General features: G+C 59.1%; 2 protein-coding genes and 1 pseudogene across 8 annotated transcripts; all 3 read right to left on the bottom strand.

The window, feature by feature from the left end:
• Nucleotides 1-945: 945 nt before the first annotated feature.
• LOC141409179 (uncharacterized) lies at nucleotides 946-1,880 on the bottom strand (annotated as a pseudogene).
• On the bottom strand, nucleotides 946-23,882 carry ADAT3 (adenosine deaminase tRNA specific 3). Of its 2 annotated transcripts, none has more exons than XM_074025274.1 (8): nucleotides 23,815-23,882; nucleotides 15,179-16,753; nucleotides 13,651-13,698; nucleotides 10,776-10,904; nucleotides 10,309-10,465; nucleotides 9,281-9,382; nucleotides 4,298-4,415; nucleotides 946-2,843 (listed from the first exon to the last, which is right to left on the bottom strand). In XM_074025274.1, the coding sequence occupies exon 2, from the start codon at nucleotides 16,738-16,740 to the stop codon at nucleotides 15,493-15,495; it is 1,248 nt and encodes a 415-aa protein (XP_073881375.1). In that variant the 5' UTR covers nucleotides 16,741-16,753; nucleotides 23,815-23,882; the 3' UTR covers nucleotides 946-2,843; nucleotides 4,298-4,415; nucleotides 9,281-9,382; nucleotides 10,309-10,465; nucleotides 10,776-10,904; nucleotides 13,651-13,698; nucleotides 15,179-15,492. The 2 variants fall into 2 exon arrangements, with proteins under 2 accessions (XP_073881375.1, XP_073881376.1); XM_074025275.1 differs by having other exon boundaries at nucleotides 15,179-16,563.
• Nucleotides 946-23,882, bottom strand: SCAMP4 (secretory carrier membrane protein 4). 6 transcript variants are annotated; one of them, XM_074025276.1, is made up of 9 exons: nucleotides 23,815-23,882; nucleotides 15,179-16,563; nucleotides 14,818-14,920; nucleotides 13,651-13,698; nucleotides 10,776-10,904; nucleotides 10,309-10,465; nucleotides 9,281-9,382; nucleotides 4,298-4,415; nucleotides 946-2,843 (listed from the first exon to the last, which is right to left on the bottom strand). In XM_074025276.1, the coding sequence occupies exons 3-9, from the start codon at nucleotides 14,891-14,893 to the stop codon at nucleotides 2,667-2,669; spliced, it is 807 nt and encodes a 268-aa protein (XP_073881377.1). In that variant the 5' UTR covers nucleotides 14,894-14,920; nucleotides 15,179-16,563; nucleotides 23,815-23,882; the 3' UTR covers nucleotides 946-2,666. The 6 variants fall into 6 exon arrangements, with proteins under 6 accessions (XP_073881377.1, XP_073881379.1, XP_005587493.1 ...); XM_074025278.1 differs by lacking the exon at nucleotides 14,818-14,920; XM_005587436.5 differs by lacking the exon at nucleotides 15,179-16,563.
• Nucleotides 23,883-23,955: the final 73 nt, after the last annotated feature.

Raw genomic sequence — 23,955 nt, 5'->3', positions numbered from 1 at the left:
TTCTTCTGCCTCAGCCTCCCGAGTAGCAGGGATTACAGGTGCCCACCCCCACACCTGCCTAAATTTTTGTATTTCTAGTAGAGGCGGGGTTTCACCATGTGGGCCAGGCTGGTCTTGAACTCCTGACGTCAGGTGATCTGCCTGCCTCAGCCTCCCAAAGTGCTGGTATTACAGGTGTGAGCCACCACACTCCACAAACCCCTATTTCTTTTTATCTCCAGATGGAGACTTGCTCAGTCACTCAGGCTGGAGTGCAGTGGTGCAATCTCAGCTCACTGCAACTCAGCCTCCCAGGTTCAAGCGATACGCCTGCCCCAGCCTCCTGAGTAGCTGCGATTACAGGCGTGGGCCACCATGCCTGGCTAGTTTTTTGTGTTTTTAGTAGAGACAGAGTTTCACTGTGTTGGCCAGGCTGGTCTTGAACTGTGGACCTCAGATGATTTCCCAACTTGGCCTCCCAACATGCTTGGATTACAGGAGTGAGCCACCACATCTGGCCAAAGGTTGCTTTTTACTTAGGGCCAGTGACACTGGCTTTCCATTTGTGCAAGCTTCCTTTTTTTTTTTCTTTTGTTGGGAGCAGGGACAGAGTCTTGCTCTGTCCCCCAGGCTGGAGTGCAGTGGCATGATCTTGGCTCACTGCAACCTCCGCCTCCTGGGTTCAAGCGCTTCTCCTGCCTCAGCCTCCTGAGGAGCTAGAACTACAGGCGCCCACCACCACGCCTGGCTAATTTTTGTATTTTTAGTCGAGGTGGGGTTTTACCAGGTTCACCAGGATGGCAGGGTCCTGGGCACACTTGGCTCAGAGCACCCGGGGGCCTGGGTGGAGGAGGCACTGCATTGCTTCACCCGCCAGAGGCCATGCGCTCAGGAGTCCTTCAAGGAAGGAGACAGCCTGGGGGAACCACACGTGCTCACGCCACAAATGCAGCTGGTCCCTGGGTCTAAGCGCAGAAACATGTATTTATTTCCAGGATATTTTCACATAACAAAACCCCAGCAATGCTGCAAGGGGGCCACAGACAGTGGGGGAGGGGTGGGGTGGGCCTGTCAGGGGAGACTGTCTGCATCAGTGCAGCTGAGAGGCCGAGGAAGGGGGTGCCTCTTGGCAGGTCGGCCGGCGGGCAGGACCTGAAGACCCCGAAGCATGGGCGCGGGACCCATGGGTGCTCCATCCTGGCTGCCGTCCACCGAGACACCACGGCCGCCTCCGGGCACCCAGCGGCATTCCGCACCAGCGAGGGGACTGGCCCACATCCCGGGGAGGGCTCCAGGCAGCAGGCGTCCCACAGCAACAGCATTCTGGGGGTGAACGGGTGGTGAGGGGCGGCAGCCTGGGGTGTCCAAAGTCGTGGTCAGCGAGTGCAGGAAATGAAAAAGAAAAAATCTCTTTTTGGCCCAACCGCTGTGAACGGTGCTGTGAAAACGTCTGGGGGAGGTGTTCCGGGGGGAGTCGGGGGGTGGAGGGGACAAGACAATTGTAGCCGCTGCCGGACCCCTCCATAAGGCACAGATTTGACGGGTCCCCTCTCCTCATAAAAGGCCACTCCAGGCTGGGCGCGGTGGCTCACACCTATTATCCCAGCACTTTGGGAGGCCAAGGCAGACGGATCACCTGAGGTCAGGAATACAAGACCAGCCTGGCCAACATGGTGAAACCCCATCTCTACTAAAAATATAAAAATTAGCTGGGTATGGTGGCAGGCACCTGTAAGCCTAGCTACTCGGGAGGCTGAGGCAGGAAAACTGCTTGAACACGGGAGGCAGAGGTTGTAGTGAGCCAAGATCACATGACTGCACTCCAGCCTGGGCAACAGAGCGAAATTCTGTCTCAAAAAAAAAAAAAAAAAAACATACACATACACACACAACACAAAAGGCCGCTCCTGCAGGGCTCCAGCTGCTGGAAACCAGCCCTCTGCCGGTTTGCTGGGGTTAGGGAGCGGCTGTGCTGCCGGCCTGGCCTGGGTCCTGAATGCGGGGGCATGGACAGAGGGCCTGCCAGGGATCCCTGGTTCGGGGGCAGGAAGGGTGGCCCCAGGACACCCTGGACCAGGCGCTCCCCAGCTATGGGGAATGTGGGGAGGGGGCGAAGCTGGAACCGCACAGATCAGGGGATGGCGGGGACAGCGAGGACTCGGCTAGGCACCAAGCCCTCTATCACTGCAGGGGGCCGGGAGCTGGCCCTGATGCCTCTTCTTAGTTCCAGCCAAGGGCGTCTGCCCTGGTGACGGTGGGCGGCTGGTGTGAAATGGAGCTCCCCATCAGAGCTGCTCTGGCCTCAGCGCCAGCAGCTCTGGGAGGACGGGAGGGCGGCCGACCTGCTGCCACCTGTCCCCTGGAGTCAGGCCTCGAGACCTGAAGACGAGGCCGTACCGGCCATGCAGTGGACGGCAGGTGACCACACATTTCCGGGAGCAAGAGGGTGTCCCGTGGACGGCAGCGCCGAGGGCCAATGGGGAGTGCTTGCAAGGAACTCTGCTCTCGGATGAGATGAACACGGCTTCTGTGGCCCTGGCAAGAGGGGTGTGGTCCATGGCCACCACCGGCTTCCACCATCCCAGCTGGAGGGATGGCGCCCCAGGTACTCCCAGCCCTCAGGACCAGGGGTAGCAGCAGGAATGAAGGGGAGGAGGTGGTGGGGGTGGCAGCAGGGCTGGCTCCCTCTAAGGCCACTGGCCACCGCCCGGGTAGCTGGGCACAGTGGGGTACTCGGGCAGGCTGTTGCCTGAGAAGTTGTTGTACTGGGCCTCCCTCGATGGCGGGTTCCGCCAAGTGCCTGCGCTCCACTCGGTCTGTGCCTTCTGGAAGCTTCCACCGGCCCCTCGGTAGATCCTGTGCACCTGCAATGACAGACGACAGGGAGTCAGAGGACAGAAAATGAGCGTGGCGGCTGGGCATGGGGACTCACGCCTGTAATCCCAACATTCTGGGAGGCTGAGGCAGACAGACTGCCTGAGCTCTGGGGTTCGAGACCAGCCGAGTAACACGGTGAAACCCTGTCTCCGCGCGCCACTGCACTCCAGCCTGGGGGACAGAGGGAGACACCGTCTCAAGAAAAAAAAAAAAAAAAATTATTCGGGCGTGGTGTCGAGCGCCTGTAATCCCAGCTACTTGGGAGGCTGAGGCAGGAAAATCGCTTGAACCTATGAGGCAGAAGTTGCAGTGAACCGAGATTGTGCCACTGCACTCCAGCCTGGGCAATAGAGCGAGACTCCGTCACCAAAAAAAAAAAAAAAAAAAAAAGGCCGGGCGCGGTGGCTCAAGCCTGTAATCCCAGCACTTTGGGAGGCCGAGGCGGGTGGATCACGAGGTCAGGAGATCGAGACTATCCTGGCTAACATGGTGAAACCCCGTCTCTACTAAAAATACAAAAAAAAACTAGCCGGGCGTGGTGGCGGGCGCCTGTAGTCTCAGCTACTTGGGAGGCTGAGGCGGGAGAATGGCGTGAACCCGGGAGGCGGAGCTTGCAGTGAGCCGAGATCACGCCACTGCACTCCAGCCTGGGAGACACAGCGAGACTCCGTCTCAAAAAAAAAAAAAAAAAAAAAAAAAAAAAAGCTGGACGTGGTGGCTCACGCCTATAATCCCAGCACTTTGGGAGACTGAGGTGGGCAGATCACGTGGTCAGGAGACTAAGACCATTCTCGCTAACACGGTGAAAGCCCGTCTCTACTAAAAATACAAAAAATTAGCTGGGCGTGGTGGCGGGCGCCTGTAGTCCCAGCTACTTGGGAGGCTGAGGCAGGAGAATGGCGTGAACCCGGGAGGCGGAGCTTGCAGTGAGCAGAGATCGCGCCACTGCACTCCAGCCTGGGCGACAGAGCGAGACTCCATCTCAAAAAAAAAAAAAAAAAAAAAAAAAAAAGACGTTTTGCTGTAACTGAACACTTCTATTTGGAGCCCAGCTCAACACTTCCGCTATCTTCTGATGGAAAGTGTGACCAGGAATCTGCAAGGGGCCCCATCCTCACTGACAGGACAGCTCCGGGGCCTCAGCTCTTCCTGCAAACGCTGCGGTTTACACACAACCCCTGCTTCTCTCTGGAGTCTGGAATCCCGGCCTGGGGGGACCATGGGACTCACCCCATAGGAACACGGGCGCTGGTCCCTGGGAGTGTCCCTGGTGGCAGCGCCTCCTGCTGTCATCCCAGCTCACTGCTGGGGATGAACTGCGGCCTGCGTGACACCGCGGGGAGAGGGCCCGGCTCCCCGACGTTCACCCACCTGAGACAGTTGGGTGACAAGGCTCCTGGAGAACGGGTAAGGGTTTGATGTCCCAGAGCTGAGGACTCACCTTCATGATCGCGATGGCCATCAGGGCAGCCGACACGGAGAACATGATGGCCGGAAGCAGCATGACCACAGCAGCGCCCGGGCTTTCCTGGAAGAACCCGACTGCCGACAGCCAGCCGCTGCAAGGGACAAGAGAGTGCGTGGGGGCCTGCACACCCGCCAGATGAGGGCCCATGGTCCTCCCCATGTAAAGAGCTGTGGCCAATCAACAAGGAGGGCACAGCTCACACAAGAACCACTGAGTGGCCAAGAAACATAAAGTGACACTGAGGCACCAACTTCGGCACATGAACACGACCTTATCCCTCCAGCACCGCAACAGTGAGCCGAGCGTGCAGGGGATGGAGACCAGTACTTCCCCATTAGTTTCCCTCAGTGAGTCTGGTGGGTACCAGCCATGGCAAGACTCAAAAGCTCACTCCCCATGCCCCATAGAGCCTGCCACTAAGAACCCAGCCTACGGCAACTGTGTCTAACGATGGGAACTGCTGAAACCTACATCGGGGTGTCCGGGAGCAACGCGGATAGGAAATCTGCCCCCACCACCCGGTGGGGCATTGAGGGCCATTAAAAACAATAGGGAGGGCCGGGCGCGGTGGCTCAAGCCTGTAATCCCAGCACTTTGGGAGGCCGAGACGGGCGGATCACGAGGTCAGGAGAACGAGATCATCCTGGGTAACACAGTGAAACCCCATCTCTACTAAAAATACAAAAACTAGCCGGGCGAGGTGGCAGGCGCCTGTAGTCCCAGCTACTCGGGAGGCTGAGGCAGGAGAATGGCGTGAACCCGGGAGGCGGAGCTTGCAGTGAGCCGAGATCTGGCCACTGCACTCCAGCCTGGGCGGCAGAGCGAGACTCCGTCTCAAAAAAAAAAACAAAAAAAAAAACAATAAGGAAGGCCGGGCGCGGTGGCTCACACCTGTAATCCCAGCACTTTGGGAGGCCGAGGTGGGTGGATCACGAGGTCAGGAGATCAATATCATCCTGGCTAATACGGTGAAACCCCGTCTCTACGAAAAAGATACAACATTAGCCGGGTGTGGTGGCGGGCGCCTGTAGTCCCAGCTACTTGGGAGGCTGAGGCAGGAGAATGGCGTGAACCCAGGAGGCGGAGTTTGCAGTGAGCCGGGATTGTGCCACTGCACTCTGGCCTGGGTGACACAGAGTGAGACTCCGTCTCAAAAAAAAAAAAAAATAGGGAGGCCGGGCGCAAGGGCTCACGCCTGTCATCCCAGCACTTTGGGAGGCCAAGGCGGGCGGATCACCTGAGGCCAGGAACTGGAGACCAGCCTGACCAACATGGTGAAACCCCGTCTCTACTAAAAATGCAAAAATTAGCCAGGCATGAGAGCGCACGCCTGTAATCCCAGCTACTCAGGAGGCTGAGGCAGGAGGCTGCAGTGAGCCAAGATCATGCCACTGCACTCCAAAGCCTGGGGGACAGAGCAAGACTCTGTCTCCAAAAAAAAAAAAAAAAAACCCGAGGGAAAGCACTGCTTAGACCCGCCACCAGCGGGACACTGGGAAGGCAGGCCAGCACGCTCCGGGTCTCTCCGTGCAGGACCAGCCTCTGGGCACTGCACCTGTCTTTGAGACCCGGGAGGCAGAAAACACAGTCATTTTCAGATTTGTGTCTAAACAGGTGATAAAACCCCAGCGTTAAAATTCGGGGAACTTAAAGGCAGGCACGATGTACAGTCTCCCTCCTGCTGACTCCCCTCCCCAGCGCACAGGCAGCCCACAGGACCCACACATCAGGATGTGTTCGAGGAGCTTATGCACACACATGCATATGGCGTGACATGCACGCACACGTGGTACCCCCTGCCGCCACCCCGCGAGATGCTGGCCTGTCCTGTGTCCACCTGCTTGGAGCCTCCGCGGCACCACAGGCTTCATGGCCGTTGGGTCATTCATTCCTTTCTCTCTTTTTTTTTTTGGAGAGATGGGTTCTCTCTATGCTGCCCAGGCCGGTCTGAACTCCTGGCCTCAAGCAGCGATTCTCCTGCCTTGGCCTCCCTAAGTGTTGGGATTATAGGCGTCAGCTGCCGTGCCCGGCCTCTCTTATTTTTTTAAAAAAGTAAACCTCTGTTTGGATGTAATTTTAGATTTACAAAAAGCAGCAAAGGCATTTGAGGACTCTTGCCACCCTTGCCAGCTTCCCACTGGCTGGCGTCTCACATCCCTGGCTGCAAGTGTCAGGACTAGGGAGGTGCCCGGCACACCGTCAGCCAGGCTGCATGCTCCGCTCAGAGGCTGCGGTGCCCGCTGATGTCCAATTGCTGGCGGGCTCCACTAGGGCTCCCGCTGCACCGTGTCCTCAGTGCACGGCTCCTGCCACGTGGCCACCCTCACTGTCTACACAGCTAGGCCCCGCTGGGGGTCATTTCTCTGGGGTTTCCAGTCCTCTGCAACCACAGATGCTGCCGTGGCTCACAGCCTCGGGCGTGCGTCACCCCCGGGGAGGTGGCACTGGTGAAGCCGCCCGGGGCAGCGGGGCCGGGGCTATCCCCTCTCACCCCACAGGAGCACACTGACCATGGGGCCTTGTTAAGCCAACGGTGGACATGAAGTCGCCACGTGCTGTGATTTGATTTCTCTCGTTACGAGGGGGGTCGGGCTCTCCTCTAGGGACCACTGGGTTTCTTTCTTGAGAGTGTTCACCTGCTGTCCAACTTGGGCAGGGACCACATGCTCCAGCTTCTCCCGTGACCTGCGGGAGATGACTCTAGGTTCTGATGAGGAGAACCAAGTCGCTGCTGCTGCACTGCACGAGGGCAGAGGGGGCAGGGAGGTCTCTGAGGGTCACATATGGGCACTCACCTCATGCCAGGATCTCAGGACCACCCAACATGGGCACAGGCCTGTCCACCCAGTTTAGCCTGGGAGAACTGGGGAGGCACTGGGGAGGCGCCTCGCAGGAGGCGCCGGAGCCCAGGGAAGTGCCAGTGGGAGCGGAGCCAGCAGCTGTGGGCTAGGAGGACTCGGAGAATGATGAGCAGTGCCTTGACCTGCAGCCACGGCCTCTGCAGGAGGGGGACACACCCCACAGGCTGGCAGAGCTGGGAGCCCCAGGGACACCCTCACTAGGACTCTAACTCAGATCCCTGGGGCAATGTCACTCAGGCTCTCGGGGTAGTGGGGCCAGACCAGCCTTAGCGGCACATCCAAGGGATGCACACACCACTGATCCCGGCCACCCTGGAGGGCCTGGCGCCGGGCCCAGGTGCAGGAGGGGAGGGGCCCACAGAACGAGGGGTCCTGAAGGGAGAGGAGTCACCATTCCGGGAAACCCGGGACCTTATCTGGGTTCTGATTTGAGCGCTGGCGTGAGACCACCACGGTCTCGTGGGGCAGGCGCCCCTGAATAGGAGCTTGCTAACAGGCGTCCAGGAAACCAAAGGCACCCATGGCTCTGTGAGCAGCGTCACCCGTGGGGAGTTCCTGCCGTGCCAAGGACAAGGGAGACATGTCGGGGACGTGGGTGAGAACAGTCACTCTCTGCAACTGTGAATTCCAAATGATTCCAAAATAAAAAGCCTATTTAAAAAGCCACAAATCTGGCCGGGTGCGGTGGCTCACGCCTGTAATCCCAGCACTTTGGGAGGCTGAGGCAGGTGGATCATGAGGTCAGGAGTTTCAGACCAGCCTGGCCAACATGGTGAAACCCCGTCTCTACTAAAAATACAAAGTCAGCCGGGCATGATGGTGGGCGCCTGTAGTCCCACCTACTCGGGAGGCTGAGGCAGGAGAATTGCTTGAACCCGGGAGGCGAAGGTTGCAGCGAGCAGAGATCACGTCACTGCACTCCAGCCTAGGTGACAGAGAGAGACTCCATCTCAAATAATAATAATAATAATAACAATAATAATAATAAAGGCCAGGTGCGGTGGCTCATGCCTGTAATCCTAGCATTTTGGGAGGTTAAGGAGGGCGGATTGCCTGACCTCAGGAGTCCGATACCAGCCTGGACAACACGGTGAAACTCTGTGTTTCCACTACTAAAATACAAGAAATTAGCCAGGCACGTGGTGGCAGGCGCCTATAATCCCAGCTACTCAGGAGGCTGAGGCAGGAGAATCTAGGAGGTGGAGGTTGCAGTGAGCAGAGATCACACCACTGCACTCCAGCCTGGGTGACAGAGCAAGACTCCGTCTCAAAAAAAAAAAAAAAAAAAAAAAGGAGAAAAAAAAAGAAAACAGAAAAAGCCAAAAATTTAAGACACAAACATAAATGCTTCTGAGAGCCCGGCAGCCTTAGGGAGTCACTGTGAGCTTCTCCGGTGTGGGAGCAGCACCAGATGCGTGTGTTTTTACAGATGTCTGGCCGGGCGCGGTGGCTCAAGCCTGTAATCCCAGCACTTTGGGAGGCCGAGACGGGCGGATCACGAGGTCAGGATATCGAAACCATCCTGGCTAACACGGTGAAACCCCGTCTCTATTAAGAAATACAAAAAACTAGCCGGGCGAGGTGGCGGGCGCCTGTAGCCCCAGCTACTCGGGAGGCTGAGGCCGGAGAATGGCGTGAACCCGGGAGGCGGAGCTTGCAGTGAGCTGAGATCCGGCCACTGCACTCCAGCCTGGGCGACAGAGCGAGACTCCGTCTCAAAAAAAAAAAAAAAAATACAGATGTCCAGGTCTTCCTCCTGCAGCCATCCGTGCAGAAACATAGCAGCCAGGAACTGGCTCCTAGACCCCAGATCCGGAGCGTGATCAACACTCGGGATACAAGCCTGGCTGGGCGCTGGCGAGGACGCGGGCGCTGCCCGGGCGAGCTCGGACCCCTCCCTAAGAGAGCGCGTACAATCACGAACCATGGCTGGGCGCTGGCGAGGACGTGGGCGCTACCCGGGCGAGCTCGGACCCCTCCCCAGGAGAGCGCCCATCTCGAACCAGTACGCTCCCAGCAGGCCCACACCCTGGCAGCTGACTGCTGAGCCGCGTCACGTCGTCACATCCGCCACGCCCGTCAGAGAGAGGCTTACCACGCGCCCCAGCCGGAGAAGCCAATCGCCTGGATGACGGTCAGGACAAACTGGGCTCCAAAGATGAAGAAAAACGCCATGAAATTAAAGGAGCTGTCGGCTCTGGGGAGGGACAGAAAACATGACGGTTACCACAGCCCTGGCTTCTCCCAGACGCGCCTAAAGAGGAACGGGTCAGTCAGAGATGGCGAGAATGGAGGCTCTATTTTATTCCTTCTTTTTTTTTTTTTTTGAGATGGAGTCTCGCTCTGTTGCACAGGCTGGAGTGCAGTGGCCCCATCTCAGCTCACTGCAAGCTCCGCCTCCCGGGTTTACGCCATTCTCCTGCCTCAGCCTCCCGAGTAGCTGGGACTACAGGCGCCCACCACCCCGCCCGGCTAGTTTTTTGTATTTTGTAGTAGAGATGGGGTTTCACCGTGTTAGCCAGGATGGTCTCGATCTCCTGACCTCATGATCCGCCCGTCTCAGCCTCCCAAAGCGCTGGGATTACAAGCTTGAGCCACCGCGCCCGGCCTCCTTTTTTTTTTTTGAGATAGAGTCTCACTGTGTCACCCAGGCTGGAGGGCAGTGGTGCGATCTCGGCTCACTGAAACCTCTGCCTCCCGAGAATCACTTGAACCTTGAGAATCGGTTCAAGCGATTCTCCTACCTCAGCCTCCTGACTAGCTGGGATTACAGGTGCCCGCCACCATGCCCCGCTATTTTTGTATTTGTAGTAGAGACAGGGTTTCACCATGTTGGCCAGGCTGGTCTCAAACTCCTGACCTCAGGTGATTCGCCTGCCTCGGCCTCCCAAAGTGCTGGAAGTACAGGCGTGAGCCACCGCACCCGGCCAAAATTACTCGAAAGCAAAACAAAACAGACAGTAGTTGGCTTTGGCTTGTGGGCCACAGTTTGCCACCCCTGGATGTGACCTGTCTGTCACACTGGGCAGAGAAAGGGACAGCTCCTCACAGCTGGGCTGGAACCGGGGTGCGGAGTGGGCCCTGGTTCCCCCCCGGTGCAGGCGGCCTGGCAGCCCTGCTCACCGGAAAGCCTTGTAGACCGGCCGGAACCAGCACACATAGCCGCAGGGCGTGAACAGGAGCAGCCACACGAAGGCCAGGCCGAAGTTGGCCCCCGAGCCTCCGCCGATCCACCAGGCCAGGCAGGCGATGAGGTTGACGCCGAGGGTGGCGCAGTAAACTGCGAAGAGAGGGAGGACAGATGAGCAGGCACGGGGGGGGTGTGGCCGTGGGAAAACATGCTGCCCAGCAATGGGGCACCCACTGTCCACCTCCCCAGCCTGGTGACCCCACGTCGAGGATGAACTGTGCAAGCCAGGACACTAGGGCCTGGGGCCTGGACACGGGCCTCATTCACCGCAGGGACCACTGGGCCTAGGACGGTTAGGGTGGACAGTCGGCCCCCGACGGGCTGCCCCTGCCCGAATGCTCCCTCCCTCCAGGGGTCCCGCCTCTCGCCTCCCACCCTGGGGCACACCAGGCGCACTCACACATCCACAGCCGGTAGATTCTCTTCACCAGGACCTGGTGCTCCACCGGGATCTCGTCAGAGAAGTTCTGGTAGAAGCAGGGCTTCAGGGGGATGAACTTGGGCAACGGAGGGAAGTTGTTCTCCTTTTCTGTAGGGACAGAGAACCCACGGACAGAACCAGACTTTGTCTCCTGAAGGAGGCCCCACCTCATCCCTTCGACCCACAGCTGTGTTGCCTCTGATGGCAGAAGGGACTCTGCAGTTGGGATCGACAGCAGGACCCTGAGACAGGAGAGGGTCTGGCTGATCCGGGGCCCTGTGTCCTCATGGCAGCCTCACGAGAGGAGGCGGGAGGGTGGGAGTCAGAAAGGGACGGGAAGAGGCTGCGCTGCGGCTGTAAAGGGGGAGAAAGGGGCCCTAAGCGGAGGGATGCGGGCGCCTCTGGATGCTGGGAAAGGCGGGAACCAGCTTCTTGCCTGGAATCCCTAGGAGGGCCCAGCCCTGCCTATAGCTTGATCTTAGCATTTCTGGTCTCCAGAACTGTCAGATAACAGATTTCATTGTTTTAAGGAGCTAAGTTTATGAATTTTTTTTATTTTTTTGAGACGGAGTCTCACTCTGTCTCCCAGGCTGGAGGGCAGTGGTGCGATCTCGGCTCATTTCAGCCTCTGCCTCCCGGGTTCAAGCGATTCTCCTGCCTCAGCCTCCCAAGTAGCTGGGATTACAGGCACCCACCACCATGCCTGGCTAACTTTTGGATTTTTCTTTTTAGTAGAGACGGGGTTTCGCCATGTTGGCCAGGCTGGTTTTGAACTCCTGACCTCAAATCATCTGCCCACCTCTGCCCCCCAAAGTGCTAGGATAACAGGCGTGAGCCACTGTGTCCCATCGAAATTTTTTTTTTTTAATTTCTGTGTCACCCTTTATGCAGAGCCATGCTAATCTTTGTAGCCCTCCTCCATGTTGAGTGTGGGTGCGGCCGCAGCAGGCTGCGTTTAGTATCATTCCCTCCAGCAGGCAGGGGACGCCAACGTGCAGGCTCAGAGTCCGCACACTGCAGGGAGGCTGTGGCCTGGGGACACTTCCGTTCCCTGTGGCTGCTGTGAGAGGGCACCACCAACTGGCAGGCTTAAAACAAACTGGAAACTGCCAGGCGCGGTGGCTGAAGCCTGTAATCTCAGCACTTTGGGAGGCCGAGACGGGCGGATCACGCAGTCAGGAGATGGAGACCATCCTGGCTAACACGGTGAAACCCCGTCTCTACTAAAAAATACAAAAAACTAGCCGGGCGAGGTGGTGGACGCCTGTAGTCCCAGCTACTCGGGAGGCTGAGGCAGGAGAATGGCGTAAACCCGGGAGGCGGAGCTTGCAGTGAGCTGAGATCCGGCCACTGCACTCCAGCCTGGGCGACAGAGCGAGACTCCATCTCAAAAAAGAAAAAAGAAAACAAAACAGAAACTGCTCAGGCGTAGGGGCTCCCACCTGTGACCTCAGCACATTTGGAGGCTGAGATAGAAGGGTCGCTGGAACCCGGGAGTTGCAGATCAGCCTGGGCAACCCAGTAAGACCCCAACTCTACAAAATATACAAAAATTAGCCACACATGGTGGTGCGTGCCTGTGGTCCCAGCTTCTCGGGAGGCTGAGGCGGGAGGATCACTTGAACCCGGGAGGTTAAAGCTGCAGTGAGCTATGGTCACAGCACTGCACTCCAGTCTGGGAGACAGACCCAGACCCTGACTCAAAACAAAACAAAGAACACAACAGATACTTATCTGCTAATAGTCCTGGAGGCCAGAAATCTGAGATCAAGGTGTCTCAGGACCACACTCCCTCTGCCAGGTCCAGGGAAGGAGACTTCCTTCCTCTCCCAAGCAGCTTCTGGGGGTTCCTGGCACCCTTGGCTCATGGCCGCATAGCTCCAGCCTCTGCCTCCATCTCCACAACACCTCCTCTTGTCTCTCCATCTCTTTTTTTTTTTTTGAGATTGAGTCTCACTCTGTCGCCCAGGCTGGAATACAGTGGCGTGATCTCGGCTCACCACAAGCTCCGCCTCCCGGGTTCAGGCGATTCTCCTGCCTCAGCCTCCCACGTAGCTGGGACTACAGGTGCTGTGCCACCACGCCCGGCTAATTTTTGTATTTTTAGTAGAGGCAGGGTTTCACTGTTGTCCAGGCTGGTTTCAAACTCCTGACCTCATGATCCACCCACCCTGGCCTCCCAAAGTGCTGGGATTATAGGGGTGAGCCACCGCACCCGGCCCATCTCTTCTTATAAATTCGGCAGGCATTGGGCTGAGAGCTCACCCTGCTCCAGTACCTCATCTTAACTCCACCGCATCTGCAAAGGCCGTATTCCCAAATGAGGTCCCACTCACAGCTTCCAGGGGTTGGGATGGGAACACAGCCCTTGGGGGACTCAGCGTGACACTGGGAGGCCCCCAGGAGCTTCTGCTCAGCCAGCACTACCTAAGGAAGTGTCCCTGGGCGCCTGTGAGGGCCAGATGATGAGCCAGATGACAAGAGGCTCCGTCCTCAGGGGCTTGCGCCCCACTGGGGAAGGCTGCCAGTAAACGAGTGGGTGAGGGACCCCGGGGCACACGAAAACACGCCAGCTGCTATAAGGAAAGAACAGCTGCAACAGCAGGGGCACCCGGCTGGGCTGGGCTTCGGGTCAGTGAGGCGTCGGAGCGGATACACAGGCGGCTCTGCTGCCCTTTGCCCCTTGCAGAGGTGTGACTCTGGCTGTGCTAGGCTGTGAGACCCGAGGAGTCAGAGGCCAAGTGGGCCAAGAGGACACTGTGTGCCAACGGCCAGGACCGAGGGCTCCTGTGGGAACCGCCGGCATCTCCCTCCCGCCCACGCTGCTGGGGGCTCCCAGGCAGGCAGGACTCACCCGACATCTTGGTTTCACCGACCGGCGCAGGCTGAAGCCTGCAGCCGCCTGGAAGGAAGACAGCGACAGTCAGGGAACCCCGAGATGCCCTGGGCAGAGCGCTAACCACCCACCCACTGTGGCTGAAAAGCCCTTCATCGTGCCCTCTGCTCTGGGCACAGCAGTGGGCTGAGCGGGAGCCACAGGCCTGACCCATCCCAATATGTTACCCCACAGGTCCCCACCCCTCGGCTCCAGGGCACACCACCTATGCTGGCAAAAAGGGCAGAGCTGGCTGCAGCCCCTCCCACCCACTGCCCCAGCCAGGATGCCCCTCCCCTGCTGTCCTAGGCCCCGGCGTCCCCCAATTCCCGGCTTCAGCCCACAAGGGGTGGGTGCTGCAAGGTGAGCGTTGCATGGCCTAGGACCCCATCACATCCACGTGGTACCCTGGCCCTTCTGAAAGGGGACCCCATGAGCTCACGCACCAGAGCAGCCCCACCCGGCCTGCCAGCCCCCCACGAGTGAGTGGATCTAGCTGCTTCCATGATCCTGGGGGCGGACCTGCCATCAAGAGGTGGGCCAGCCCAGCAGGGGAATGCCTGGTGCCCATCGGGCATCACAGCCCAGCGGGGTCTGAACCATCTCAGCTCCTGGTAGGGGAGCAGGCCTGAGGGGGCGGGCGTGGGGCCAGGAGCTGCCTCCCACCCACAGTCCAGGTGAAGCAGTTGCCAGGAACTGAGCCCTCCACGCACAACCCATTCAGGGACATGCCATCGTGGGGTGAGGTACCCTGGATTCTTGGGACAGGACATCCTCCTCTCCGTCTACCTCCCACCTCTCGCTCCCTCCTCCCTGACTTCCTGCCCCTCAGGGGAAGGAGCTGAGCACCTGAGCACCAAGGAGGCCCAACCGCTGCCTCCACCACTCAACTGGGCACGCCTCTGCGGCTCCCACCTCTTCACGCCACGCTGTGGCTCTCCAGCCCACCTCGGTCCCACCCCCAGGCACGGACTCCCCCACTGCAGTGCTGGCGGGCCCATGGCCAGCAGCGGTGCTCTGTCCGCTGCATGAGCTCTGCAGGCAGAGCCCCCACCTGCCACGTCCCCTCCCCCATGGGCTGGGGGCTCAGGGCAGGCTTGTCTGAGGGCTGAGCTGCACCCACGTGGTCAGGCAATGGACACTTGCCGGGTGGACCCACAAGTCCTGCTCCAAGTTCTGCAAAAACGGCTCCAGTCTTTACTGTGCTACGGCCGACGGGCATCAACCCTTTGGGGTCCCCTGTTGCCACCTGCGAAGGACAGTAAATGCCAGGGCCCCTCCTTCAGGTCAGTGGCCCGTAGGCTATGCCTGGTGTCCACGCACCTGGGCCAGGCACGCCTGGAACCACTGGCACTCCAGAAGCGGGTAAGGAGGCAGCAGCTGGGGGGTCTTGCTCTACCAGCCCAGGCCTCTGACCACACGCGGCTCAGCAGGTCCCCTCCTGTTGAGCCACCAGGCCCTGTACACACCCCACCCCACCCGGGACCCTGGCCACCAAGGCACCCACCTGCCAACAGACACGCACTTGGTTTTAAGCTGTTTATTTTCCCATCAGAGCTTTTTCCTGGCCCGCGAGACAGACGGGAACACAAAAGCTGCGAGGGCATCCGCAGAAGAGCCCCGCAGGCACAGGGGTGGCCCCAATGACAAGTCCAGGAAAGCTCGCTCCGCACGGAAGGCAGCACCCGTGATCCCCGCTGGAGGCGGTGTGTGTCCTTGAAATCCACAGACACGCTTCTGCGAGAGAAATCGAGGACCGGAAGTCCAGGAGGGGCGCCCTCGGCCAAGAGCGGGATGGGTCCGGAGGCAGGAGGGCGGCGCCTATGTGTCGGGGTCCAGCCAGCGGCACTCCTCCTCCAGCACCCCGCGGAACACCTGGAAGCGGTGGTTGAGGTCTGGCCGTGCGTGGATGCGGAAGCGGGTGCCCAGGGCGCCGTCGGGCGAGGGCGCGCCGTAGAAGACGCGCAGGATGCGAGAGTGCACCAGGGCCATGGCGCACATGGCGCAGGGCTCGCGGGTCACGTACAGGTCGTAGCCGGTGCACACGTAGGGGAGACCATCCTCGTCTGCGTCCAGTTTACGCACGGCGCCTGCGCGGACGGCCTGGGGGGCGGCGGCCGGGGCGAAGGAGCAGGCGGGGAACGGCCTGAAGTCGTAAGTGCCGCGGCCCTGGCCGCGCGCCACGAGGTCCACGCACACCATGACGGCGTGCAGGAGGGGGTTGTCCGCGCTGCTGCAATCGTGGCCGGTGGCCAGCACGCGGTCCGAGGCGGGGTCCACCACCACGGCCCCCACGGCCCGCAGGCCACGCGCCGCGGCCCGTCGGGCCGCCCGCACCGCCCGCTCCATGTGGCTCTGCATGGCGGCGCGCTCCTGCGTGGAGAAGAGCCTCCCAGCCAGCGCGCTGGTCACCTGCTTGTCCTCGTGGAACGACGTGGGCCAGTGGGCCCGGGCCTCCTCGAACTGGCCCCTGGTCAGAGGCGGCCGGGCGGGCACAGGCACCAGGAAGGGCTGCCCCAGGCCGCGGGGGTCCACAGCCGGCCGTGGCAGGAGCTCAGCCAGTGAGCGCGGGCCCGAGGCTGGCCCGGCCAGGCACAGCAGCATCTCCAGGGCGTGGGGGCTGCCGGCATCGCGGCTGGGCCGCACCCGCTTGAGGTGAGGCTGGGCAGGGAGCGGGTGCAGGGCCGACACCTCCTTCAGGAGGCGTGAGGTCTGGCGCTTGTCCAGGATGGGCGCGGCGTAGGCCAGCACCAGCTCCACGTCCCCCGACTGCTTCTCGGACAGGACAGGCAGGGCCTGCCACGGCGCTGCCTCAGGCTCCGGGCTCCCGGCCTCCAAGCACTTGGGCTGCTCCACGAGGCCCGGAGCGGGCTCCATCCTCAGCGATGCCGACTGTGGGAGACAGAGACGGGAGCAGAGGATCATCCGGCAGCTGTGGGCGGCTGGGGGAGCCGGGGAGTCCGTCCCAGGAGGCCGTGGCTCCACGAGGCAGGGCGTGCTGCCGCCAAAGCTGAGGCTAGTCTGAGGGCTCCAAGCCCAGGTCACCGCATCAGGGCTACACTCCCTCATGTCCTGCTAACCCCTGGTTTGCACAGAGTTTAAACAGTCATTGGTTTTTAAAAACGAAGATGCAATTAACCTACCAGAAGACAGGTCTTTTTTTTTTTTTTTTTTTTTAGACAGCGTCTCACTGTTGCCCAGGCAGGAGTGCAGTGGCGCGATCTCAACTCGCTGCAACCTCCACCTCCCGGGTTCAAGCGATTCTCATGCTTCAGCCTCCCCAGTAGCTGGGATTACACGCCACCACGCCTGACTAATTTTTTGTATTTTTAGAAGAGATGGGATTTCACCACGTTGTTCAGGCTGGTTTCGAACTCCTAACCTCACGTGATCCACCCACTTTGGCCTCTCAAAGTGGTGGGATTACAGGTATGAGTCACTGTGCGCAGCCAACACAGGTCATTTTCTTTTCTTTTTTTTTTTTTTTTTTTTGAGACAGAGTCTCGCTGTGTCGCCCAGCCTGGAGTGCAGTGGCCGGATCTCAGCTCACTGCAAGCTCCGCCTCCTGGGTTTAGGCCATTCTCCTGCCTCAGCCTCCCGAGTAGCTGGGACTACAGGCGCCGGCCACCTCGCCCGGCTAGTTTTTTGTAATTTTTAGTAGAGACGGGGTTTCACCGGGTTAGCCGGGATGGCCTCGATCTCCTGACCTCGTGATCCGCCCGTCTCGGCCTCCCAAAGTGCTGGGATTACAGGCTTGAGCCACCGCGCCCGGCCAACAACACAGGTCATTTTCAAAAGTGCAATTCATGGCTAGGTGCCAGCAGCTCACATCTGTAATCCCAGCATTATGGGAGGCCGAGGTGGGAGGATCACTTGAGCCCAGGAGTTTAAGACCAGCCTAGGCAACATACCACCACCCCATTTCTACTAAATATCAAAAAATTAGCTGGGTGTGGTGGCACACACCAGTGGTTTCAGCTACTTGAGAAGCTGAAGCAGGAGGATCGCTTGAGCCCGGAAATTAAAGTGAGCTACAATCGTGCCACTGTACTCCAGCCTAGGTGACAGAGCAAGATGCTGTCTCAAAAAAAAAAAAAAAGAAAAGAAAAGAAAAGAAAACTCAGGCATGGTGGCTCACGCCTGTAATCCCAGCACTTTGGGAGGCCAAGGCAGGCGGATCACGAGGTCAGGAGATCGAGACCATCCTGGCTAACATGGTGAAACTGAAATTGTATTTCAGTCTCTACTGAAAATACAAAGAACTGGCCAGGCGTGGTGGTGGGCACCTGTAATCCCAGCTACTCGGGAGGCTGAGGCAGAAGAACTGCTTGAACCTGGGAAGCGGAGGTTGCAGTGAGCCAGAGATCATGCCGCTGCACTCCAGCCTGGGTAACACAGCAAGACTCTCTCTCAAAAAAAAAAACCTCGGCTGGGCGCGGTGGCTCAAGCCTGTAATCCCAGCACTTTGGGAGGCCGAGACGGGTGGATCACAAGGTCAGGAGATCGAGACCATCCTAGCTAACACGGTGAAACCCCGTCTCTACTAAAAAATACAAAAAAGTAGCCGGGCGAGGTGGCGGGCGCCTGTAGTCCCAGCTACTCGGGAGGCTGAGGCAGGAGAATGGCGTGAACCCGGGAGGTGGAGTTTGCAGTGAGCTGAGATCCGGCCACCGCACTGCAACCTGGGCGACAGAGCGAGACTCCATCTCAAAAAAAAAAAAAAACAAAAAACTCAAAAACCAATACCAGAAACAATCAAGTGTCCTATTTAGTGGCTCTTAGTATGCTTAGAGTTGTGCAACCATCACCACTGTAAAATTCCAGAACATTCCATCACCCCCAAGAGAAAACTTGTCTCACCACCCCACAACACACACAGCAATCCAGGCAACCACTGATGTGATCTCTGCATCTCCAGAAGCCAGAGCCTGGAAGCACAAGCCGTGGACCGGCAGTGCCTGGCTTCCAGACAGAAGGGCCATGTGGCCAGGAACGGAGCAGGACCATTGGTCCCCCGGCCGCAAGCAGATGCCACCCCCGTTGAGCCTCCAGATGACCACACAGCCCTGGCCAACATCTGGGTTCCAGCCCGGTAAGACCCCGCACAGAGGACCGAGCCACGTCACATTCAGGCCCTGACCCACAGAACCAGGAGCCGGCGGGTGTTGTATTAAGCCCACAGATGCACGGAGTCTGCTATGCAGTGACAGAAAGCAAGCATGCCAAGTGTGGGGGACACGGGGCCACCTCCCAGAACGGCACACAGCCTGGCACTGACACGGAACACCCACCTCCGGGTGGTTTCTGTAAACACTAGCCCCCTAGTTGGCCAAGAGCTAGGAAAAGAAAGACCTCAGAGGACAGGCCACGAAACATAAGGGCCCGGCTTCCCATCCCTTGACCACATTCCTGCAGCCATGGTGGGCCCTGGCCGTCAGGTGGAGCAGGCAGCCGCCGGGGTGTCCCTGTCTACTCAGTCACAGAGGAGGCCCTGGCCGTCAGGTGGAGCAGGCAGCCGCTGGGGTGTCCCTGTCTACTCAGTCACAGAGGCGGCCCTGGCCGGAGTGGGGCTGCGGGAAGAGCTTGGATCACCCCTGGGGCTCCTGCTAACATCCCTGACTGCCGGGCAGCATGCCAAGGTGGCTCTCGGGTGAGAAAGAACCTCCCGGCCTGACATCACCAGCACCGTTACCATCCCTGCTGCTGGCACAGGTGAGGACAGGAGGCGGTAGGGTCACTCCACTGGAGAGGAAAGGCTGGCGGGGCTCCCGGTTCTCGGGATCACCCCATGAGAGGGGAGCCTGCCCTAGGCGGGCAGAGAGCACAGCAGAGAGGCAGGCGTGGGGACAGCCAGCCTGCAGAGACTGCTCACAGGGCCCTGGGGGACAGCGCTTCTGGCTCCCACATCTCTGGCATCCACCCCACCTGAACACCCCCAAACCACCGTCTCAGCTGGTCAGCCCTCCCCGACCTGCATCTCCCCCCACAGACTCGCACCGCAGGCCTGAGGCTGGATTCCAGGCATGAGCCACCACGCCCAGCCCACATATTTTTTTTTTTTTTTTTGAGATGGAGTCTCGCTCTGTTGCCCAGGCTGGAGTGCAGTGGCCGGATCTCAGCTCACTGCAAGCTCCACCTCCCGGGTTCACGCCATTCTCCTGCCTCAGCCTCCGGAGTAGCTGGGACTACAGGCGTCCGCCACATCGCCCGGCTAGTTTTTTGTATTTTTTAGTAGAGACGGGGTTTCACCATGTTAGCCAGGATGGTCTCGATCTCCTGACCTCGTGATCCACCCATCTCGGCCTCCCAAAGTGCTGGGATTACAGGCTTGAGCCACCGCGCCCGGCCCCAGCCCACATATTTTTTTGAGACGGAGTCTCACTGTGTTGCCCAGGCTGGAGTGCAGTGGCATGATCTCAGCTCACTGCAGCCACCACTTCCCAGGTTCAAGTGATCCTCCTGCCTCAGCCCCCCAGCAGCTAGGAATACAGGCATGCGCCACTGCACCAGCTAATTTTTTGTATTTTTAGTAGAGGCGGGGTTCTACCATGTTGGTCGGGCTGGTCTCCAACTCCTGACCTCAGGTAATCCACCCGCCTCGGCCTCCCAAAGTGCTGGGATTACAGACGTGAGCCACCCTGCCCGGCCCACATTTTTTAAAAGTATAAATTAGTTGGGCATGGTGGTGTGCACACGTAGTCCCAGCTACTCAGGAGGCCAAGGCGAGAGGATCACTTAAGCACAGGAGTTTGAGACCAACCTGGGTAACATGCAGACACCCCGTTCCTTTTTTCAGATCAATAAATAATAACAAAATCCTAGAAACCTTACACCTGTATGCTCACAGTACTTCTAGCAGACAGTACTGCCTCAGGTGGTGCTGGGACTAAGCCGCAGATGATCTTAAAACGACTCTGGACGATCCTGACCACCACCGCCCGCCGGACTACACATCCCTGCTGGTGTGGACGGCTCCTGCCGCAGGCAGGGATGTGTCTCTGGATAATTTCGCAGCTGCGCAGCTGTGGGCGCTACTCCTCGAGATGCATTGCCCGGTTCACACCTCAGCCGCCGAGGCGCCCCACAGTGGGGGGACAAGCAGCCAGTGGAACTCCGGGCCAGTGGACTTGGAGGGCACACTGTAGTGGCCCCAGCGCTGCCTGAAGCTCAAGCGTTCAACGAAGCACGGAACCGGAAGCGCAGTGGGAGCCGGGAGCCGGAAGTGCAGAGGTAGAGCTAGGTGCTGCCGCTGCCCAAGGCCCTGTGCCAGGTGGGGCCCATAGCAGTTGACTCGCTGGGCCCTCCCAAAACGCATACCACGCGCGACCAGGACCGCGAGGCCCGGCTGGGCCACAAACACTCCACTGTCTCCAGGGTCAAAGACAAACACAGCCTCGCTTGTCCCTCCAAGAGTACAACCTCTGTCTGATGAAAAACAAACGACCCAGGGAGGAGTGCTGGAACACTGCGGGCTGGGCCCGCCACGCCCTTGGAGGGCAGGTCAAAATCCTGGGACACTGCAGGCTGGGCCCCCTGCGCCCATGGAGGGCAGGTCAAAATCTCAGAACAGGCACTGTTCAGGCTGATGGACTGTCCCAGGCCAGGGCGGCTTTAACTGCCAGAGCAGCTCCTACCCACCCGCTGTGGTCCAGGGGGGATGACTCACTCCGGCAGGCAGTACAGCGACTGCCGCCCAACAGCTGGGGGGGGGGCCACCTGATCCTCCCCCTACCACACACGCCCAGAAGGCAGTCGACCACTGGGACCCCTCAGGAGGGCAGGTCACCACCTCCTGGCTGCGAGGGCTCAGGCAGCAGTCCTGATTCCTCCAAGCCTCGGCTTCCACCCCTGTGAAATGGGAATTCCTGCTCTGCCTTTTTTTTTTTTAAGGCAGGGCTGTCAGGCGCATAAGAGAAAGTGGGGGGATGGAGGGGCCTGACCATCTCCAGTAGCATCCAGGAGGGCCCCTCGGAGGCAGTGACCCACAGCCCAGCCTGGAAGGCTGGGGAAGTAGGGGAGAGAACACGGAACAGAGGGACAGCTAATGCTCAGTGCCAGGGCACACCAATAGTCTGCGTGGGGGCTTTTTTTTTTTTTGAGACAGAGTCTCACTGTCCCCCAGGCTGGAGGGCAGTGGCGTGATCTTGGCTCACTGCAACCTCTGCCTCCCTGGTTCAAGCAATTCTCCTGCCTCAGCCTCCCAAGCAGCTGGGACAACAGGTGTGCACCACTACGCCCAGCTAATTCTTTTTTTTTTTTTTTTTTTTTTGAGACGGAGTCTCGCTCTGTCACCCAGGCTGGAGTGCAGTGGCCGGATCTCAGCTCATTGCAAGCTCCGCCTCCTGGGTTTACGCCATTCTCCTGCCTCAGCCTCCCGAGTAGCTGGGACTACAGGCGCCCGCCACCTCGCCCGGCTAGTTTTTTGTATTTTTTTTTTAGTAGAGACGGGGTTTCACCGTGTTAGCCAGGATGGTCTCGATCTCCTGACCTCGTGATCCGCCCGTCTCGGCCTCCCAAAGTGCTGGGATTACAGGCTTGAGCCACCGCGCCCGGCCTACCCAGCTAATTCTTTATATTTTTAGTAGAGATGGGATTTTACCATATTGGCCAGGCTGGTCTCGCACTCCTGACCTTGTGATCTACCTGCCTAGGCCTCCCAAAGTGCTGGGATTACAGGCGTGAACCACCATGCCCAGCCTGGGGCTTGTTTTTTTTACACATATATATTTTGTTGCTTTTTTTTTTTTTTTTTTTTTGAGAAGGACTCTCACTCTGTCGCCCAGGCTGGAGTGCAGTGGTGCGATTCCAGCTCACTGCAAGCTCCGCCTCCTGAGTTCACACCATTCTGCTGCCTCAGCCTCCCTTGGGAGTAGCCAGGACCACAAGAGCCCACCACCACGCCCAGCTTTTTATTTTTAGTAGAGATGCGGTTTCAACGTGTTGGCCAGGATGGTTTTGATCTCCTGACCTCGTGATCCACCCGCCTCGGCCTCCCAAAGTGCTGGGATTATAGGCGTTAGCCACCAGGCCCGGCGCTATACATATATACCTAATTATTTTGAGACAGGGTCTCACTCTGTTGCCCAGGCTGGAATGCAGTAGTGCCATCATAGTTCACTGCAGCCTCAACCTCCTGGGCTCAAGCAATCCTCCTGCCTCAGCCTCCTGAGTAGCTGAGACCACAGACACGTGTCACCATGCCTGGCTAATTAAAAAAAAAAAATTTTTTTTTTGGAGAGTCTTGCTAGGTTGCTCAGGCTGGAGTACAATAGTGTCATCTTGGCTCACTGCAACCTCCACCTCCCATGTTCAAGTGATTCTCCTGCCTCGGCCTCCTGAGTAGCTGGTTTTACAGGCGTACGCCACCATGCCCGGCTAATTTTTGTATTTTTGGCAGAGATGGAGTTTCACCCTGTTGATCAGGCTGGTCGCGAACTCCAGACCTCAGGTGATCCACCCGCCTTGGCCTCCCAAAGTGCTAGGGTCACAGGGTGAGGCACTGCGCCCAGCCGTCCTAGTTTCCAAGGAGTCGATCCTGTGTTTCTGGCCATCCTACAAGGAGGCCTTCTCTGCAAGACAGCGGGGAACCTCGGCCCTCGGGGTAGGGTGTGGGAGATAAGTGGGGGCCTGTGATGGAAAAACCCGAAAAACTCGCACTCTAGGTAACGACGAGGAACGATGGTCAATTCTGGGGATGTACAAAGGACTAGGGGAATCTTCACGTAAAGGCAAACCAGAGCTGGGGAGGAAGGACGCGAAAGCGCCGGAAACCTGCGGGTGCGCGGTTCGGGGGCAGGGGACTGGCGGACTTGACCTGGGAAAGGGCCACCGGAAGCAGCTGGAGCGTACGGGGTCTCCCGACCGGGCCATAGGGGCGCGCACGCGTATAAAAGCGCTGGGCCCGGGGGAGCGCGCTCCTGAGGCTCCCCCCAAGGCCAGCGCCGAGCGCACGCGCATTCGCGCTACCTCCCCACGGCGCCCACCGGCCCGCCCCAGAAGCGCCCGAGGTTGGCGCGGGCCCCCCGTTTTCTCCCCACGAACGGCCGGCGCCCTTCACCGCCGAGACCCCCCATGTTCGCCCCTACTTCCCTTCTAGGGAAGCCTGAGCCTGGAGAACCCGAGACCTCGGCGCCACGCGCTTACCTGAGGGATCCGGGCGCGAGCGCAGCGCTTCGCCAAGTCTTAGCAACCGGCCCGGCGCGCCCCGCCCCGCCTTGCCTCGTCTCCGCCTGGCGCCGCGGAGCACGACGGGAGCGTAGTTCCAGGGGCGGGGTCGGCGCGAGG

This window comes from Macaca fascicularis, chromosome 19 (genome assembly GCF_037993035.2).
Source record: "Macaca fascicularis isolate 582-1 chromosome 19, T2T-MFA8v1.1".
NCBI lineage: Eukaryota > Metazoa > Chordata > Mammalia > Primates > Cercopithecidae > Macaca > Macaca fascicularis.
Note: the sequence above shows the minus strand (reverse complement) of the source record. Positions and strands in the feature narration are given on the sequence as shown.